Below are 20,601 nucleotides of genomic sequence, written 5' to 3'. Positions count from 1 at the left end.
AAAGTGAAGGGAAATACAAGAAAGAGAAGACAATGGAAAAAGTTAGTCTTAGGGTGAGAATTAAAGAGATTACTGGACATCCTTTCAAACAGAAACTTGTTACTGCTAAAGACAGATGAAATGTTGATCATTTGTCCACAGAGGCTAGTAAGAGTTGAACCAAACTCAATGGCACCAATCTAACTAACTTGTCAAAATAAAATCAGAAACATTGTATTTAGTCCTGAAATTCAATCTACTGCCTAACATGAACCTTCAAGCCCTTTCATCTGAACTGCTTGTCAACATATAACTTATGGTTGTTATATATGAAATCCTAGTTTAAAAATCTCTGGGAAGCCATTTGATTTATAGAATAAACTCAGATATAAGAATACATTTATTATACAAACGAAAGCAAAAGATGTACCAGTCTCTTTGTTTTGCTCATTTAATATGTATTCCAGTTCTTTTACAGAGATTTTTGTCTGTTCATTGATTGTGCTTTGCGAATTGCCTCCATGTGCACTTTGAGCTGTAAATTGCAAAAATAAAGACTGACTAATTCTGATTACACAAATTATCCAACAATTTATTCAATAGAATCCATATTTACCCCTCAGTGATTGTAGAATTTGATTTAATACCCACATCTGATAAGTAAAAGGTTCAGGGACATCTGAAATAAAACATAAATATATATTAAGACTCAATCTCATAAGGATCTTTTAAAAAGAATACTTTTACAAATTATAAAAATACTATAATTATATAAATTTTGGAGTAATAAACCTGTATAAAAGCTACACTGAATAGCAATGAAGAAAGACATTTTGAGAGTCCTGTAAAAGGAAATAATTCTGTAAGGAAAATATAAATAGTATAGTACACAAATAGAAAAGATTTATAAGCACCCAGATTAATTGTATTTACTTCCTTACTAGCACTATAGGTAACACAGGATAATTTGATCTGATAAAGCTAGTGTAAATTGAGCTAGGCAAGTGACTAACTGCTCACTGAAATGCACATTACATAATAAAACACAAGTTAATCAGTTAATTGCATGTGGCTTTTACAAAAAAAAAATATCTCATAAGAAAATAAGGGTATGTGTATTTTTATTTTAAGGATATAGTGGCTCAGTGGCTAAGACATTGAGCTTGTCGATCAGAAAGGTTGGCAGTTCGGTGGTTTGAATCCCTAGTGCTGCGTAACAGAGTGAGCTCCCATTACTTGTTCCAGCTTTTGCCAACTTAGCAATTTGAAAGCATGTAAAAATGCAAGTACAAAAATAGGGACCACCTTGGTGGGAAGATAACAGCGTTTAATCATGCCATCCACATGACCACAGAGATGTCTTCAGACAGCGCTGGCTCTTCAGCTTTGAAACAGAGATTAGCACCACCCCCTAGAATCGGGAACAACTAGCACATATGTGCGAGGGGAACTTTTATCTTTACCTATGACTATTTTAATCATGACAACTTATGTGGATTTCAACTCCGAAAATTCCCAAGACAGTAAGTTGCTAATTTTGAGAAGCATTGCTCTGGCCTAATAGGAAATATTTTTTTCCCATTACAACAAGTAATAAAATCTGATGTACTGTATGATATATGTGATAGAGAAAGAGCATAAAAGCAGCAACATATGGTATGGGCAAGAACCATAGGTGATGTCTGTAATTTCCTTCAATTAAGGACAATGTACACTTTAATGGATTAAACCTTTCAAATTTGCCATGTCTTACTAGATTTTGACTACTTTTTTATTATTTATATCCATGACACACATAGCCTAATACTTGAAAATTTGCCAAGCTGCCACAGAAATATCAAAGTCAAAATCAGCCATCAGATGGCAAATGCTCATCTTTTTTTAAAATAATTATGAGTGATTAAAGAAAAATGAGTATAACACTCATATGCATTCAAATATTTTTCTAATCTTTGTGACTGCTATCTTCAGCAAGTAGACTTGAATATTTTTTCTATATTACTATTTTTTAATGATTTCAGAATTGTAGATACACAAAGTAAATCATTTCTTAAAATGTATGAATAACTACTGTACTGACGTAACAAGATAAACTGTAGTCTGTAATTCTACTTTTTTCTCTACACAGGAGCTTAGCAGAAAATAAAAACCAAATATTTGACTGCATGTCTTTTAAAAATAGGAAAAAAGGATCTTTCACAGGATACATTCATAAATGGAAATAACATTATTTAGAGTATTATATTCTGTTTCTAGGTTCTAGGTTCAAAATGAAAAGGATTTTTGGATTCTTCTGAACCACAGGGAGTCGTATGATGTTATCAAATATATGTACATGTAGGACAAGTAGATTTACTATAACCTTCATTCTACAAACATATACTACTTATAAACTCTTTGCATTAAAGATCTTGTTAATGTAGTTCAAGGCACTGTACTTTCATGAAAAATGTAGAGAGTAACAGAAAAAAGTTAGTAATAATTAATGAACTGCATTACATTTACTTCAGAAAAAATGATTTCTTCCTTATTTCATACACTTGGCATCTATTCATACAAAGCAAATTTATCCAAACAAATGAACATACAGTAAGTAATGATAGCTTGGACACAAAATTTACAAGTTATATCTGCCATATAATAATTAACTGCACAGGTATAGGTTAGGTAGTAACTGTGCATTTAATGGCAGTGATTCAGCCTGGATCAGCCGAACTGGTAGTAGTGGCGGCAGGTGGCTCTGCCTACCCTCCTGGACACTTCTGCACATGCGCAGAAGCGTCGCATGCCTGAAATGGTAGTAAAAAAATTGGCAACCCACCACTGCAGTAATTGTATGACGGATCTTGGAGTCCTAGGGGACAATCACTTAAATATGAGCCAGCAGTGTGCTGCAGCTGTCAAAAAGTACACAGTCCTAGGCTGCATTAACAGAGGGATAAAATCAAGATCACATGAAGTGTTGGAACCACTTTATAATGCTTTGGTAAGGCCACATGTGGAATATTGCATCTAGTTTTGGTCACTACAATATAAAAAAAAAGTTGAAACGCTAAAAAGAGTGCAGAGAAAAGCAACAAGATCAGGGGACTGGAAGCTAAAACATAAGAATGTTGCAGGAATTGGTATGTCTAGTTTAATGAAAAGAAGGACTTGGGGAACATGATAGCAGTTTCCCAATATCTAAGTGGCTGCCACAAAGAAGGGGATCAACCTATTCTCCAAAACACCTGAAGGCACAACAAGAAGCAATGGATGGAAAATAATCAAGGAGAGAACTAACCTAGAGATAAGGAGAAAGAAAAGGAGAAATTTCCTGATAATGAGAACAATTAATAAATGAAGCGGCTTGCATTCAAAAGTTGTTATTAGATAGCCATTTGTCCAGGCCTCGTGCTTGAGCAGGAAGTTGGACTAGAAGCCCTTCAAAGTCCCTTCCAATTCTGTTCTTCTATTCAGAATACCTAATCAGGCTATTTGGTAAACTCACATCTAAAAATAATTTAAAGTAGAGATTTCTGGATTTCTATCTAATAGGCGGGAAAGATGGGCTACAGACTCCATCAGTCAAAGTATTTCAACTGGTTTAAGAAGAGAGCCTTCTCTGCTATTGCCCCTGATTTATAGAACACCGTGCCCTCAGAAGTGAGGAAAGCCCACAATCTTCTGGCCAGTCAAAACCTGGCTATGTAACCTTGCATGTGGGACACAGTGGCCCAAACAACAATGGGACTGGCTGACCTGACCATGAAAAACACCCACCTCCACCACCTGTATTAACAATTGTTAACTCTCCATCTTGGAATTCTTCACCTTCTGAAATTTTCAGTGTTGTTTTTATAATTTTAAAACTTTTAATTCTAAATTATCCTGATTTTAACATTTAACTTTATTGATAATATTGTACACTGCCCATAGTAGTTAAAATTTGAAGTATAATAAAAATAAATTAATAAAATAATATTTTATTGGAAATTTCCAAGTGAAAGAGAAAGCTGCTTTAATTTTAACTTGTAACTTGTAACTCATCTATAGGAAGGTATCTATCTATCTATCTATCTATCTATCTATCTATCTATCTATCTATCTATCTATCTATCTATCTATCTATCCATCCATCCATCCATCCATCCATCCATCCATCCATCCATCCATCCATCCATCCATCCATCCATCCATCCATGTATATAGCCAATCATCTATCAAACTTTGGGCAGCAAATAAACACACAATATTTTTTTTCTTTTTACAACCCTGTAATCCTTTGTTTTGGGCTGGGAATGGGACAATTGAATGGAGCTGAGTGTTTATTGGCTGGATGCCCTTTCTGACACCTACATGGAGTTCACAGCAGATATTTTTTCTTTGCAACTTGATGGAGAAACATCTGTCGCTGCCTAGGATTGAACTCTCAATCTTCTGAGTGAGAGGCAAGTGCCTTCACTTCTAGGCCACTGTGGCACTTAAACACAGTACAATGAAACAATAATTTAAAACAAAAAGCCCACACTGAGGCCCTAATAAAAATGCATTGTTTACTTACCACCCCATAAACACCTTCTATCAACATCCCAGCCCCAGTGCCTAAGGCAAAAGTCTGGTCTTCACCACTTTCCTGTAAGCCAACAGAGCCAGGGCCATCTTCATATTCTGAGGGGAGGCCATTCTATAAGGCATGCACTATGACAGAAAAGGCATGCTTCCAAGGGCTCACTAGACAATACTGCTTCTCTGGGGGATGTGGAGCATATCCACATTGTCAAATCTAGGGCAGGCTGAAACCATAGGGGACAGATGGTTCTACAAGTAAATTCTGAAAGATCGCCATAATCTGAATGTGATCTTTGATATATCATTGATCATGCTAAATGGCTTCTATTGAAGAATGTTCAAAGGCACAACTAAAACATGCTGGCCAGCTCTGTGCACTTTAAAATATGTAAAACTATTTTGACTCAACTATTCTAAGGTACAAATCATTTCCAGTTAAACTTAAATACTAGCTTTGACCAATATACGCTTCATCCTTCTTGCATCTCATTATAAAGAGGTTTTTGACCACACAAGCCAGACTCTTTTCTAAGAAGTTGTTTTTACTAAATTTTAGGGAAACAGTAGAAAATGGTTGCTTTGCAGAGATTTAAATGTTCTTCTTTGGCTAGTTTCAATAAAGGGTCAATTTCTCTTTCCATTTTGCTTTTGAAATGTATTGATTTTACTATATTGTTGCATTTATGTTTTTAAGTTGTGTTTTGAGGATCCTAGTGAGAAGATGGTGATCGCAAAACTTTCAACAATTCCCTTTCAGATTCAACGCCACAGTAATAAGAGTCATCATAATAGAACATTTCATAAAATTGTTGTAGAAAGGAATGACATAAGCAACATCATAATAAGAACTCGTATTAGAAGCTATATAACAAAATGTATAATTGCATTCAGCTCAATTTAATTCCCCAAATACCATAGCAACAATTATAATAGTGCAACTCTATAATCACTTTAAGGTGAAATCCTTTTTTTAAAAAAAAGTCTTTACCTGTTGCAGGATGACTTGTCTTACTGCTCCTGGGTGTGCTCTCTCCTGTAATTCCACCATCAAGTTTTATTGGAGTTTTTCTTCTCCCTTTAATATGCTTCATTTTCTTATTCACTGAACTATTTACTATCACTTGCATACCATTGTCTTTTAATACTACTGAATCCATTTTAAGGCCTTGGTTAATAATGTTGTTGGCTACAATATGAACTTCAGGGGCCTCTCTTGAATCTTTTAAATTGTAAATGTCAATCTGAGTTTCACTTGAATTGTCGGGAGAATGAAATCTTACAGTAATGTTAGTTGTTCTTAATGATCTGCCACCATTATTATCAGCAGTTTTGTCCTGTTTCAAGTCAGGAAGCAAAGCCCCTTCCTTGCCATCCTCTTCAGATCCTCCACCCTTCACTTTATTATGTCTCACTGGAGTATTTGGGGAAATCTTGTAAGCCTTGTTACCCATCAGCACTGAATTGCTATTGGGGAACAGTCTTTCTTTTGCTGTTAGGCTACTAGGACTTGCGTTCTCTTTTACAGAGGATCCTGAAAAAATATAGTTGTATATGTTAAAAATTCCAGCAGAATACTCTGCATTAATCATGCAGTTTACAATTATAATTCATGTGACATTATTGATATTGTGATTCATGGGTATTTTGCATGGAAAACATATGAGAGGGATAGGTTTCCAGATAATTGGGTTTTAGATTAAGGTGTCCCAGAGTGAAAACACAATTGTAGTGTTACTGAGAGAGAATACATGGCCTTTTCCACAAAAAGATCACCAATGCCCACCACAATGACTACCTGCCTTTTACCAAATTCATGGTTTCAGTGAATGTTTTGCTTTGTTTTTCTGTGATTTCATGTTCATGCATCAAATTCTTTTGGTGCAGAACTTGGATTTGACGATCTGCAAATGAAATAATCAGTAAGAATACATATAAGCGAAGACATACAAATTAAAGCATAACAGGAATTAAAAGTGTTATTATTTAATAACTAGTCTAGTCAAAACTATTTGCATTGACTAGAAAATGTTTATTTTAAATCTGTGGCTAAATATGTCTTTAAGTAAGTTATCATCTTGAATACCCTTTTAATCAGTTTTCTAATAAGGACATGCTCAATAAGCTACACATGAAATATTGAATATAATACATGTGAAGTCTGCCAGGATGCTATAAGAATACTAAAAATAAGAGCTACCAACTTCTGGTTTGTAAGAAGTAAAGCAAAATAACAAACTGCAAATTATAAAACTCAAAGAAGTATTCTTATAAAATGTTTTTGCAATATATAGGGCATGCTCCTGCCTGGAGAATTTATAATTATAGCTGAACTCATAAACATATTTATTGGTACTATAAAGTCCTACTGAATTATTAAAACCATACCACTTGTTCAAGATTGCATCCATAAGTGGCAGTTATTTCATGTAATACCACATCAATGCAAAATGATAGGTTTCTATTCCTAGCTGTAGTGATTAAGGTATATAATTAAACCTCCAAACACTCAACAGTAATTGTTGACAGAGGCTTGCATTTTTGTAGCTGGCATGAAAATTTTCAAACAATTTAATATATTTAAAAATAATAATATTAAACAAGCTGTGTAGTTAGGGGAGAAGCAATCTAAGAATTAATTTGCACAAAAACAAAAAATAGTGGTGTCTCAGAACTGAAAAAAACTTTGGTGTAGAAGATCCTGCCTGAAAGATACACATGGTCATTATAACTATTGTCTTTGATGGATCCATTCACCATGAATGTAATTCATTCCCTTCGGAAACCACCAAACCAATGGTTATTAATTTATTTAGCATATGGCAGTGATGACTAACCTTTTTGTTGTTGGGTGCCAAAAATGCAAGCGCGAGTGCGTGACAGCCCACGCTTGTGCCAGCATCCATAATGCAAAGCATGCCCCCACATGTGCATGCGCGCACGACCCCTCCTCCACGCTCCTGCTCACTTCCAAGCTGAGCTTGGTATTTCCTATGGGGGGACTGGGGAAGGCCGTTTTTGCCTTCCCCAGGCTCCAGGAAAGCCTCTGGAGCTTGGGGAGGGTGAAAAACGGTCCCAATGGGCCTACCGGAAGTTCAGAAATGAACTAGGTCCATTGGGTCTGTTTTTCACCCTCCCCAGGCTCCAGAGGCTTTCTGGAAGCCTGGGGAGAGAGAAAACTACCTCCTCTGGCCCCCCAGAAGCTGGAAATTGATCATTTCTGAACTTCCAGTAGGGCTGTTGGGCCTGTTTTTCACCCTCCAGACTCCAGAGGCTTTCCTGAAGCCTGGGCAGGGCGAAAAATGGTGTCCCCCACCCCCTGGGAAGGCTGAAAATCAGCTGGCCAGAGTGTACATTCACGCTAGAGCTGACTGCTTGCATGCTGGCAGATATGTCCCTGGGTGCCACCTGTGGCATGTGTGCCATAGGTTGGCCATGGGCATATGACATCTACAGAGGCCATTCAATCATTTATATACAACACTGATAAAACACATTATAAGCACAAACACAAATATAAGTTTAAATAAAGCATCAGCAATTACATGTATATAAAGTATGTGAACAATACTAGATGAGATAAATTATTAAATTAGGGTAAAACCCTGATAAAATTGCTATAATATGCTCCCATAGTTGCAATAGGATAGATGTTGTAATTTGATATCTAAGGAAGCTAACCATCTAACTCACTGGTGGGTTCCGAATCCCATTGCAACTGATACGGTTGCAACGGGGCCTGGCGTCCTCCACATGAACGGGTGTGGCGTATGCGCACACATGCGTGCAGCCCGTGCATATGTCTTACCTTCCAGTGACGCCTCCGCAAGCCTCCGCAATGCTCCAGCTGCTTGGTGGAGTGTTGCGCAGGCGCTGTATGCGCCATGCACATAAGTGCCAAAGGCTTTAAAGACAGGTAAGGAGCGCGGGTGGGTGGGCCTTCCAGAGCACTGTACCTGGAACGGTACCTGGTGCTCCGGGCAGGCTCCGCTACATCTGTACTGGGGTGTACTACCTGCAACCCACCACTGATCTAACTGCTTCTGGCATGGCTGTGATTTGATCATCCCAATCACCTTGACATTTCCTGAGGAGACATTCTTGGACTAAAATTGCTATTGTTTGTTTTGATGCACCATAAATGCATTGTAAGCTCTCTGCCATTCCCCAAAGAGCTTTCCTTTAGTTCTGGCAAGGCCTGTAGGGTATGAAGTGTAAACTACCTCCGTAATGGTATGCTTCGGGCAATGTTCTGTACTAACAGATCACGACCAAACTGGATATTGTATCTCTTTTGGTCAAAAACTACAGAGCCAGCAGGACTCCTCCCAAAATGGCCGCTGCACAGTAAGAGCCTTTCTTCTCTCTTGCTGACAGTCTGTTGATTTAGCTGGTTCTCTGGCAGAGCTACACTCTGGATTTGAATGGGAGCACTTAGGAATGACCTAAGATGACTTTTGGACATCCATGGATTCACCTGGGAAGGGGATTTTTGAAGATTCCAGTTCCCTATGGGAGCAGTCGGAAAGTCATTGGGCAAATCCATCTTCCTTTCAGCAACTTATTTTCTAAACGAGCTTGGGTATTAATTTTTCCTTTTTAATGTATTATTTTACTTTGGTTTTGGCTTTTAAAAGTTGACCAACTGGTTGAATGTTGATTTATTTTAACCTTTTGTTGGACTCTAGCTGCTTTTTCTTTTTTCTTTTTATTTATGTTGCTCTTTTGAATAACCTTTGCTTTCCTCATAAGGAAGCATGATATGTTTTGGGATGGGGAAGTTCTTTCATTTGATTTACACTAATATTGAACTCTCAACCACAAGGTTACTGCATTTTTTGTATTTGCAAAATATTTGCAGTTCATATCTTTTAAATTTTTCTTTCAGTCTTGAAGTATCCAGAAAATATCTTTCTGTTTCCTTATGCTTCAGTGTTCTGTTCCCAAGTCAAACTACACAAAGCAACAATGTATCACAATATAGACAAGCAAGGTGGCTGAAAAGATTAGCTGGTAAAGTGTAACTTTTAGTTGAAAATATTTTTTTTAAAAAAAAGGTTGATGAGATGGTAATGGGAAATATGCAGAAGCACGTAGCTTTGAATAAATTAAATTCACAAAAGGACTCTAATATGGAAGTTATAGACCAGAGAGATAGGGACTTCACAGGCGGAGAAGTAACTTAGAAGTAAATCAGAAGCTTGATCGAAGAGAGAAATGACAAATTATATTTTCCAAGGATGACTGCGAGAGATTGGAGAATGGATTTATTACCCTTAATTCAAAACTACTTCTATTTGGACTTCGTTGGGAAGATAGATCTACTATAGAGATTGAATTTATTATATTTACTGTAATTAGACAACAATTGATGAGATGCCATTAAGAAACAAACATGGATATTTGATCCAGGATGAATTATTCTTAAATTTTGGGGTGCTTTGGGATAGATCTGTGACATGTTTACACTAACAATTGGTTAACAGAGGATTCTAAAATTTTAAGTTCTCCTTCTTCTTCATAGTATTAGTATTATTAGCATTATTGTTCTTGTTAACTATATTGTCATTATTATAGTATATAGCTGACAGGTCACTAATTTGCAAATGGACGTGACCCGTCAAAAGCGCGGACGGCAAAAGCGCGATCGACAAAATCGCGCGTTTGACGTCATCACAGCGCGACGAAAAAGATCGAAAAATTCAAATAAAAATTAATAAAAATTAAATTAAAGCAAGCCGATTCACATAAAGGTAAGGGTTAGGGTTAGGGTTAGGGTTAGGGTTAGGTTAAGGGTTAGGGTTAGCTTTAGAGCGTTAGCGTTAGCGTTAGGGTTAGGATAAGGGTTAGCGTTAGGTTTTTCGTTACTTTAACGGTTAGGTTTAGGGTTAGGTTTAGGGTTAGGTTAAGAGTTAGGTTTAGGGTTAGGTTTAGGGTTAGGTTTGGGGGGCTTAGGGTAAGGTTTTCGCTTTATTTTTACATTTTTCGATCTTTTTCGTCGCGCTGTGATGACGTCACAGCGCGCTTTTGTCGAGCGCGATTTTGTCCTACGTGCTTTTGTGGTGGAACCGCAAATGGATTTACTAGTTCAAAAATTTGAGTGGGAAGGCTGTTTTACAAGATGTGGGAACTAATGTTGTACTAATCTACTAATAAGTATTTAATTATGGAGATAATATTTGTATATATTGGGGAGTTTAATTAACTTTTTAATGTTTTAATTGTTTTGTGTGTTTTTTGTTTTTTAAAAACATTTTGGAGTTTTATATTTTAACTTTTCTTTGAATAAAATAAAAAAATAAATAGGGAAAAAACCTAAAAAGGCAGGCAGAATCTCCAGAAATCTTCTGTTTAATAAAGGGGGAGAGAGAAATAGGGGGTGGGGGGAACCACTAAGGCAGCAATAAGATTACAACAGTTAAGAACTCATTGACAAAAATCAGTAGTCCTCTTCCCAAATCCATAATAAATAAATATACATGACTAAAATATTAATACACAATTATCTATTTTTAATTATTTTGAAGGAAAGAGAGCTCAGGTTATGGGTTATATTTTAAATAAAAATACAAAACTAAATATTCCACATATCTTTGTATTGTAATATGCCATGTTATTATGCTTTCAGAAAATGGCTACTTACCAAGGAATTTAATAATTTCTTGAAGATTATTTTTTGAATCTGCTGAAACATGAGCATCTGCAATAAATAAATAATTTCATATTTAATTATTTTACATCAGTTTAATCAATTATACCAAAACAGTCTGAAAACCCAGGATGTTATATGTACCCAATGAACCTGGCAAAAATTAGTTCTGATTAGAGAGATACATGATACATTAAGAAAATGTGTGCCATGTTCTTTCTAAGGTCCTCTTTTTCATAGTTTATTCAACCTGTAATTCAAGCAATTTTTAACCGTGACATTGCAAAGAGTCTAACAGTGATTAGATTCATGATATTTTATTCGATTTACAAATTCTGATTCAATGAAGCATTCTAGCCTTCGGAAATGGTAGAAATCAAAGTTCACACTTGGAGTAAGACAGGGAAGGAATAACATACTGAAAGTGGATGCCCAAAAAAACAGATTGAGTTGGGAAATATTTTCTTTGTAAATTGTTTTGAAGTAAATGGGTATTATTTTGATTAGGCCAATGAACAGTAAATTAAGCTTGGCAACATGCAAAGACAAGGTGAGGAAAATCTCAAGAACTTAAATTGGACAACTAGAAAGCGAGCATGAATTTGTGCGTTATTCCACAAAGAGGTTCCATTAGCCCCTAATGGAAAAAAATGGAGAATTTTCAGTGTTAAGAGCTTTTCTGAAATGGAGCCATTACTAGAAGAGTTGGGAAATAGCTTAAGAAAAGAAGAAAAAGAACTGCTAAAAATAAGACGTTGCTTCATCTCTACTTTGATCAATACTGAAATATTAAAAGCACGCATGATTTGGATACCTGGTTGACCTAAAACTCCAATAGATCCCCGATTTCAGTTTTTGTTTATATTTTAGAATGTAGAAAATGACTACTAAAGTAACATACAAAAAAAATTCACTTTGAAAACAAATCTTGTAGATGGCTAAGAGACTCATTTCATCTCTTAATTGTTCCCTAAAATCAAAACAAAAAACAGGCCAACCAGGGATATAAGATGCCTGATGGGTACCTTAAAATTGAGCCAAATCAACGGACGCATTTTGCTTTTTGAGTCCCATCCCACAAAGAAGGTCTTAAAGACATGGCTTTATCACCAGGCCTGGATGGCTTACAATAGAAAATGGAAAACAAATATTAAAAATGTAAACAAATAAAGCAATGGGAACACTACAATAAACAACAAAAGTTCAATAATATGAATTAAAATATTTTAAAAATTAAAATAAGCACACACCCATGCTGATAATGCCATGATATCCAACCATGCTACTACCCGTGTTTTCCCGAAAATAAGACCCGGACTTATTTTCTTTTGGGCTCCAAAATAAGCACTAGGGCTTATTTTAGGGGAAATTCAGGTTGATCAGCCCAGCTGGGCATCCCACCCTGGTGCATACGCAAGAGCCGGTGAACATGCAGGGACCAATGGTATCTGGCAGCAGCTGCAGAGCGATGGTCCCTTGGTCGGTGCACTCTGGGAGTGCGGAATGCAGAAGACAGGGAGTGGAAGGCAGGTGATCCTGACATACTGCGGGGGCTGCAGGCAAGCCAAGAGACACGAAGATAAGCCTCCTACGGCCGGTCACTACTGCTCCAGTCCACTACCATTCCATTTTCTCATGGCCCACATGGTTTGTTCTGATTGACTGCCTCCCCCCACCTCTGCTTCCACCAGCTGCTTGCACAGGTACTCCGTGCTCACCACCTTCTATGCTGCCCACATCCACGCCCCTTCACTAGACCTTATTTTGGGGGAAGGGCTTATATTAGACACATGTGTAAAAAACAGGCTGGGGCTTATTTGGGGGTAGGTTGTATTTTATGGGAAATGTGGTATCTATGGCACTTGAAAAATTAGTATGGCTCCCAGCCTTAGCTTCTTGGTGCAATGAGTTGCACAAACTGCTTTTTAAAAAAAAAAAAAAAAAAGGGTGAAGTAAGAGAATATACTAAAATACAACAATGCTTCTGTAATACCACATTTGATTCTTTTAAGAACTAATATTTGTTCCCAACTTACTTCTACTTGGAGATAGAAGAACAATAAATCACTAGTCAGTGAGACTGGCTATGGTCTACAGAACTATGCCATGACCATACATCATCAGAGCGATTCTGAAAGCCACAACATATTCAAAAAGTATATGCATGAATCCAAAGTTCCAACTCTAAAGCAATGACAAAGCTGATTTTCAAATGGTCTTAATGACAGACAATCTGCATACCAATTGACTCATTTGCGCACATGATAGCTTAGAACAATACAAGAAAAATATGTAAAAAGGTCTGTAATGGTGCATGACAATTGCTTCCAAGTATGCTGACCTTTGGTAAATGAAACAAACAAAACGTACAGTACTTTTTTGAGGAAACATTAATGGGTGATTAAGAATGAGTACAGCTGCATCATCTGAACACTTGGTTAAAAATATTCTTTTTGTATTCAGTGTCAGTCTCATAATTATGATTGAAAACAATATGGGAGGAAGCAAGTAAGCCTACGCGGTAAATACTGTTGTTTTTTAAAACAACTATATGGTTTTTAACAACACTATCAAATGTCAGCTTGGTCATTAATCTTCCAATTTCTATTATTTACTCGATGATATTATACTGTACTAAATTATAAAGTTACTAAAGTACTATGGGCACATTTTAATTTAATTTCTAGTGATTGAGGCATAAGACAAATTTATAAAGTATCCACCAAATAAATGCAAATAAAATAATTGAAGTAGACTCTTTGCCTATTTGTCAGAAATCATATAATAATGAAATAAATACATCCCCGTTTCTAAAATTGGAATGTAAAAGCTATATGCTTGTATTTGAAAGTAGTAAATAACACAGTATATTTTGACCCTTTTGCTGGTAATAGCAAGGGAAAAGATGATGCTAAAATCTTGTTTCTCAAAATGGGATATGAACCCTAGGAACTGTTGGCCATTATTGACTCCAATTACTTAAATTCAATTAAGATTAAGACTACAGCAACTGTAGCAGTTCTCTTCAGATACCACCAATGAATGGGAGTATGGTGTTTCATGCATTACTACAGCATAAGTCCGTCTCCTGTCCCACTCACAAATGTGCATCACATGGTTTTAAGTCTTTATTGAGGCTTTGCCAGCCCTGAACATTATTCCCCAGGATTCGTCTGGAATAGGAACCAGCATAAAAAGAAATGAGTCCAATTCCCAAGTCCAGGAACACAGAGGAAATCCGTAGGTTTTCCACCAGTTTTGAAATCAAAGGATAAGTCCACGGTCTGAACATAAAGCACCAAAAGTCCAAGATAAAGCATCCGAGTCCAAGATTCAAGAGGCAAAATTCAAAAATCCAAAGAGCAAAGTCCAAGTCCAGGAGCAGAGTCAAGGTTTCAACCCACAGCAATAATCACAATGGCACGACAAGAATCATGATGGCTGAGCAAACACACAGCATGAAACGGATGAGCTATTCCCAGTGTTTCTTTGCTCTGCGTGTTGGGTTAAATAGACACTGACTGATACAACTCATTAGGAGGAGCGAAGCTGGCTCCTCACCAACCTCCACTGCACCTCCCTCCTCTCAGCCCTGCGAGGCCTGTGATCAGCTTGGTAACTTGAAGACAGGTGGACTTCAACTCCCAGAATTCCCCAGGCAGCACACTGACTGGGAAATTCTGGGAGTCAAAAATCAACTTTATTTTCAAGTTGCCAAGCATAAGAAACACTCATTTATGCACTGTGCTGGCACAGAAATAGCTGAGGTTTTGAACAGTATCTTTCATTATGTGTGAAAGTGTTCCACCTTCTAATTTTCCAGGTCTCCCCTTTGTTCTCTGCTTTCTTGGTCCCTAAATCTCCATTAAATCAAAGAGAAGGCTTTTTGAGAAAGCTACACTAAATGTTATCAACAAATTATTGTGTTGGCACATAAGTATACTGGCATGAGTTGTTCTGTCTGCATTGATGATCTCTGATCTTCAAACATAAGGGGCTGGTGAAGGACACTGTCTTACATTCCTACTGCAAGCCAAATTAAGTAAAGGGATTGCTATATTCCCCAGCTATGTTTTCCTTTCCATTTCCTGGCAGGAAAACATCAACAATTATTCTGCTTAATGGTGCAGTATTGGGCACAAGTAGTGGGGTGCTTAGAACAGCAGGATTAACCACTTCTTAACACACAGCTATAATCTGTCAGTAGAGCTTTTTCTGGACTCAGATCTAGAGTTTTTCTGAAAGAACACTAAACCTGTGGTCATAAATAGCCCGGGGAACATGCAGTAGGCATGGAGAAAGTGTGCAGTGTAAAACAAGAGGTAATGATAATGAGGAAACTCCACCTTCGACTAGTACTCCAAAGCTATGCCATGTTGGCAGCAAATGGGCAGAATAACAAATTAGAGGAGGGTTCGGACTTCCAAATTGGGAAATATATTATCAAGCAGCGGCACTGTCATGGATGAAAGACTGGATTACATTGAGAAAAACAAGGTTATTGACACTGGAGGGACATGATCTACAACTAGGTTGGCATGCATTCTTGTGATATGGGAAAAATAAGATGCATAGTTATTTTCAAAGGCATTATGTATTATTAGCTTGGAGAAAGTTAGAGAAAAACACTATTTAAAAATACCAACATGGATTTCGACAATGGAATGATTAATATACCCAAACTTTATTAAGATGGAAAATATCATTAGATATAAAGACATTTTATCAGAAAAGGGAAAATTAAAAAGGAAACAAGAGTTAGAAGAACAAGGGATCAATATGGTGTGGTATACAAAATTGCAAATACAATCAAGATATGAAAAAGATGAAAAGCTTTATGGTTTTTATTTGGAGTTGACAGAATTGGATGAAATACAGGAACAAAAGAGCGAAAGAATAAAAAATTATATAATTATTTACTTCGTATTAAATTAGAAGAAGAAGTAAAAGAAACAATGATAGCATGGACAAAAAAATTTGGATATACAATAGAACCTGAGAAGTGGCAGCAATTATGGGAAAGGAATTATAAATTAACAATGGCAACAGCATATAAAGAAAATTTGTATAAAATGTTTTATAGATGGCATATGTCACCGGAAAGATTGGCAAAAATGTTTAACGATAAATCAACCAAGCGTTGGGAGTGTCACTAGACACCGGGATCATATTATCATATGTGGTGGACATGTTCAGAGGCAAAAAAATATTGGACAAAAGTTTGTATGTGGTTGGAAAGGATGACACAGCAGCATATTGATTTAAAGCTGGAACTGTTTTTGTTGGGTATTTTACCAGAGAAATATAGTAAAAAAATGTATATTTCATTATTCATGTAATAACTGCAGCTAGAATTGTATTTGCACAAAATTGGAAAATGGAAAAAATTCTCTCATAAGGAGAGGTAATTAAAAAAATATTAGACCATGCAGAAATGAACAGATTAACAATGGCAATTAAAGAGAAGGAAGAATCAGAGTATTATAAGATATGGGGATGTTTTTATCACTGGATAGAAAATGAATATAGACAAAAAGAAACAGAAAATTGAATAATTTGGAAAAGAACGCAGAATTATAGGGAAGGAGTTGAATTAAAAGACAATTGAAATGGAAATAGAAAGGTAAATGGAAGATAAAAAATAGATTTAAAATGATGTAACTGTTGATGACATAAAGACTGTACCCAGATGACATTGTAAGATTAATGATGTAAAAGTGGTTATGGAAAAATAAAAATATAAAAACTTCCGACCATATGGCTAGCAGCATCTACTGCCACCAAAGCAAGAATGAAGTAAGCAAAATGGCACAATCCTCCCATCAAAGTAATGATAAAAGAAAATGAAACCCTTTGTTCAGAGAGGCAGCAGAAAATTTGTAAGGTCATCAGATAACAGAATTACCAACAGATTCCTTTCTCAATTTAAATTAATCTTCTCTGCTGCATAGCACTTGTCCCTTTTTCCACCTTTTTAAACATAGGTTTAATGCTCTTTCAAAACACCACTAAACAGCACTAAACCTACACTTATAAGGAATCTGCTTAAATCCTCACAAGTGCTGTAGAAAGTACTAATCAGGCATTATGCCAGTAAATGTCTCCGAAGAAGCCGGATATCCTGCAGCCATGTTCATGGCCAAGTTGAAATGGTAATGAAGGGGTTGGGGTTTAGTTTCATTAAGTAAAAGAAAGCAGACATACTGGCAGCAGTCTAAAGTGGGCAACAGAAGCTGGGCAATTCCTAACCCCTTGACTGTCTAGCCATCAAATGATAGTGGTGGTGGTAGTGGTGATGGTGAAAAATCAGTCTACAGACATATACTATATTGCCAAAAGTATTCACTCACCTGCCTTTACTTGCATATGAACTTACTGTAAGTGACATCCCATTCCTAATCCATAGGGTTCAATATGATGTCGGTTCACCCTTTGCAGCTATAACAGCTTCAACTCTTCTGGGAAGGCTGTCCACAAGGTTTAAGAGTGTGTTTATGGGAATTTTTGACCATTCTTCCAGAAGCGCATGTTGGACAAGTTTACGTGGCCTACCACTTCGTGGCTGAGTTGCTGTCATTCCCAAACATTTCCACGTTCTTGTAATACAGCTGACAGTTGACTGTGGAATATTTAGGAGCGAGGAAATTTCTGGATTTGTTGCACAGGTGGCATCCTATCACAGTTCCACACTGGAATTCACTAGCAGTTAGCAGTTAGACTTATATACCGCTTCATAGGGCTTTCAGCCCTCTCTAAGCGGTTTACAGAGTCAGCATATTGCCCCCAACAACAATCCGGGTCCTCATTTTACCCACCTCGGAAGGATGGAAGGCTGAGTCAACCCTGAGCCGGTGAGATTTGAACAGCAGAACTGCAGTCAGCTGAAGTATCCTGCAGTGTTGCATTTAACCACTGCGCCACCTCACTGAGCTCCTAAGAGCGAACCCATTCTTTCACAACTGTTTGTAACAACAGTCTGCATGCCTAGGTACTTGATTTTATACACCTGTGGCCATGGAAGTGATAGGAACACCTGATTCTGACTATTTGGATGGGTGAGCGAATACTTTTGGCAATATAGTGTAACTTGTAGATTCTTTTTCAACCTATTGTCTGTGGCAAAAATTGGAACATCAGCAAATGTTTCTGGTTCTGATGTATAAAGCTATGTGACTAGTGTAAGCGCAATTCAGCTTGATAAGACACAAATTGTGAACTAAGAAAATAATCTTGAGTCTCTTGCTCCAGAGAACCTGGCTCACAGGATGCCAAAAAACACAAGTAGGATTTTTCTGGTCTTTGACCCCAATTATATCTAATGTACCATCAAGTGACAGTACATGGTTTAAAGTTTGTGGATGAGTTTAAACTGGTGTATCCCAACCTTGGCAACTTGAAGATGTCTGGACTGCTGGCTGGGGAATTCTGGGAGTTGAAGTCCAGACATCTTCAAGTTGCCAAGGATGGGAAACACTAGTTTAAATAGTCAGGAAGACCAAATATTTGGCTCTGCACATCTGCACATTCAAGTTCTCTTCCGTGCTTGGTTTTACTATACAAGCCTGAGGAAAATAATTTATTATCAACTTGTCAAATCGGAGAAGGAAACCCAACCATTCTGTTGCAAAGAGCACCGAGAAGGTGACACGAAGCACTGTGGAGAGCGTTACCGAAACGGCAATCGGTCAGAGCCGTCGAGCTCCAAAATGGGCTCACTACATCCGCAGTCCCCCCCACCCCCACCCCTACCTGAGCCCGACCCACGCTACCTGGGTCAGGTTCCCCCAGCCGGAACCCCGGCTGACTTTCTCGGCTGGGCAGAAAAGCGAGGATGAGAAGAAGATAGGCGGGTGCTGTACCCGTGCCAAAGCGCGCCATGGTCTCCAGGGACTACCTGATGGAGGAGCCTGGAATGCCCCTTCTCCTTTTCTTCGGGGTTCCGTCGCTAAGGCGCTGGCGACGGCGGCAGAACCCTCGCTGCTCTGTGACCTCATTCCCACGTGTTCGTAGCCCGTTCGGTCGCGCTCTCTCCTGTCCGGGTCGAAGCGCCACGCAAGCAAACCGCAGAGGGCGCCCCCCGCCAGGAGGCTTTCTAGAGGCCTGGCGGGAGCCAAGCGGCCCGAGTGGGAGCTAAGAAAAGACGAGGTTTTTGTTCCTTTCTTCGTCTGCTCAGCCCGAAGGTGATCCTGGAAGAAGGGAAGGCGGCGGTTTTCTTTTCTTAGAGAAACGCGTTTCTCGGGATAGCAGGAAGAGCTTCTAAAACACACCTGGAGTAAAAATGCTTCTCCAGCAGTTATTAATTATCTCCGACTTCCGCAAGACCCAGAATTGCTGCGGTTGAATCATCTTTGCTTGCCATAAAATTGAACGAAACTTTTTTTTTTTTGGAAGGGATTGGAAAATACTCCTGAAATACTTCTGAAAGTTCCTGGAAAACGCAAGAAAGAGAGTAGGTTCACTCAAGTTTCTGCCTCAGAGCTACAGACCAAGCTGCTCAGACTTTCAAAAGCTTTGAAATGCTTTCTTCTACACCCCGGATGGTATGCTTTGCAACTATACCCTGCCAGATATTGATTGATTGGTTATGTGCCATCAAATACAATACAATAGCAGAGTTGGAAGGGGCCTTAGAGGTCTTCTAGTCCAACCCCCTGCCTAGGCAGGAAACCCTATACTGTTTCAGACAAATGGGTATCCAACATCTTCTTGAAGACTTCCAGTGTTGGGCCATTCACAACTTCCAGAGGCAAGCTGTTCCACTGATTAATTGTTCTAACTGTCAGGAAATTCCTCCTCAGTTCTAAGTTGCTTCTCTCCTTGATTAGTTTCTACCCATTGCTTCTTGTCCTACCTTTAGGTGCCTTGGAGAATAGTTTGACTCCCTCTTCTTTGTGGCAACCCCTGAGATATTGGAACACTGCTATCATGTCTCCCCTAGTCCTTCTTTTCATTAAACTAGACATACCCAGTTCCTGCAACCGTTCCTCATATGTTTTAGTCTCCAGTCCCCTAATCATCTTTGTTGCTCTTCTCTGCACTCTTTCTAGAGTCTCCACATCTTTTCTACATCATGGTGACCAAAACTGAATGCAGTATTCCAAGTGTGGCCTTACCAAGGCATTATAAAGTGGTATTAACACTTCACGTGATCTTGATTCTGTCCCTCTGTTTATGCAACCTAGAACTGTGTTGGCTTTTTTAGTTTTTCCATTCCTAGCAAGCACATACATAGATTTTTCTCCACAACGTTGTAACCCCAATATCCTTCCAGAAGACATTGCCAAGGTCAAACTGAATTCCAAGAGGAGCCCAGAGCTAGCATGGGCAATGATGTTTGGGCAGGGAGAGCTAGAAAACTGAGCGTCAGCGATCTGGAGAATGAGAGGTGGATGCCAAGTACCACCACCTTGTTGAGAGACGGGGCC

The 20,601-nt window shown here is 38.0% G+C and overlaps 1 protein-coding gene across 2 annotated transcripts in view; it reads right to left on the bottom strand.

Annotated features, from left to right (window-relative positions):
* LOC106543123 (uncharacterized) overlaps positions 1 to 19,182 on the bottom strand; it is a 34,449-nt gene extending 15,267 nt beyond the window's left edge. The window contains exons 1-5 of one of the 2 annotated variants that reach the window (XM_087726820.1): positions 18,926 to 19,182; positions 11,171 to 11,227; positions 5,519 to 6,431; positions 596 to 658; positions 410 to 514 (exon numbers count right to left, since the gene is read on the bottom strand). In XM_087726820.1, coding sequence (XP_087582946.1) covers positions 410 to 514; positions 596 to 658; positions 5,519 to 6,119 — 769 coding nt within the window. In that variant the 5' untranslated portion in view covers positions 6,120 to 6,431; positions 11,171 to 11,227; positions 18,926 to 19,182. The remainder of the gene's footprint in view (positions 1 to 409; positions 515 to 595; positions 659 to 5,518; positions 6,432 to 11,170; positions 11,228 to 18,925) is intronic. The other variant, XM_014059034.2, reaches the window with a different exon arrangement.
* Between the last annotated feature and the right edge of the window lie 1,419 nt (positions 19,183 to 20,601).

The sequence above is a fragment of the Thamnophis sirtalis genome, unplaced genomic scaffold (assembly GCF_051295495.1).
Source record: "Thamnophis sirtalis isolate CommonGarterSnake01/CBP01778 unplaced genomic scaffold, rThaSir2_p1.2 scaffold_12, whole genome shotgun sequence".
Classification (NCBI taxonomy): Eukaryota; Metazoa; Chordata; class Lepidosauria; order Squamata; family Natricidae; genus Thamnophis; species Thamnophis sirtalis.
Note: the sequence above shows the minus strand (reverse complement) of the source record. Positions and strands in the feature narration are given on the sequence as shown.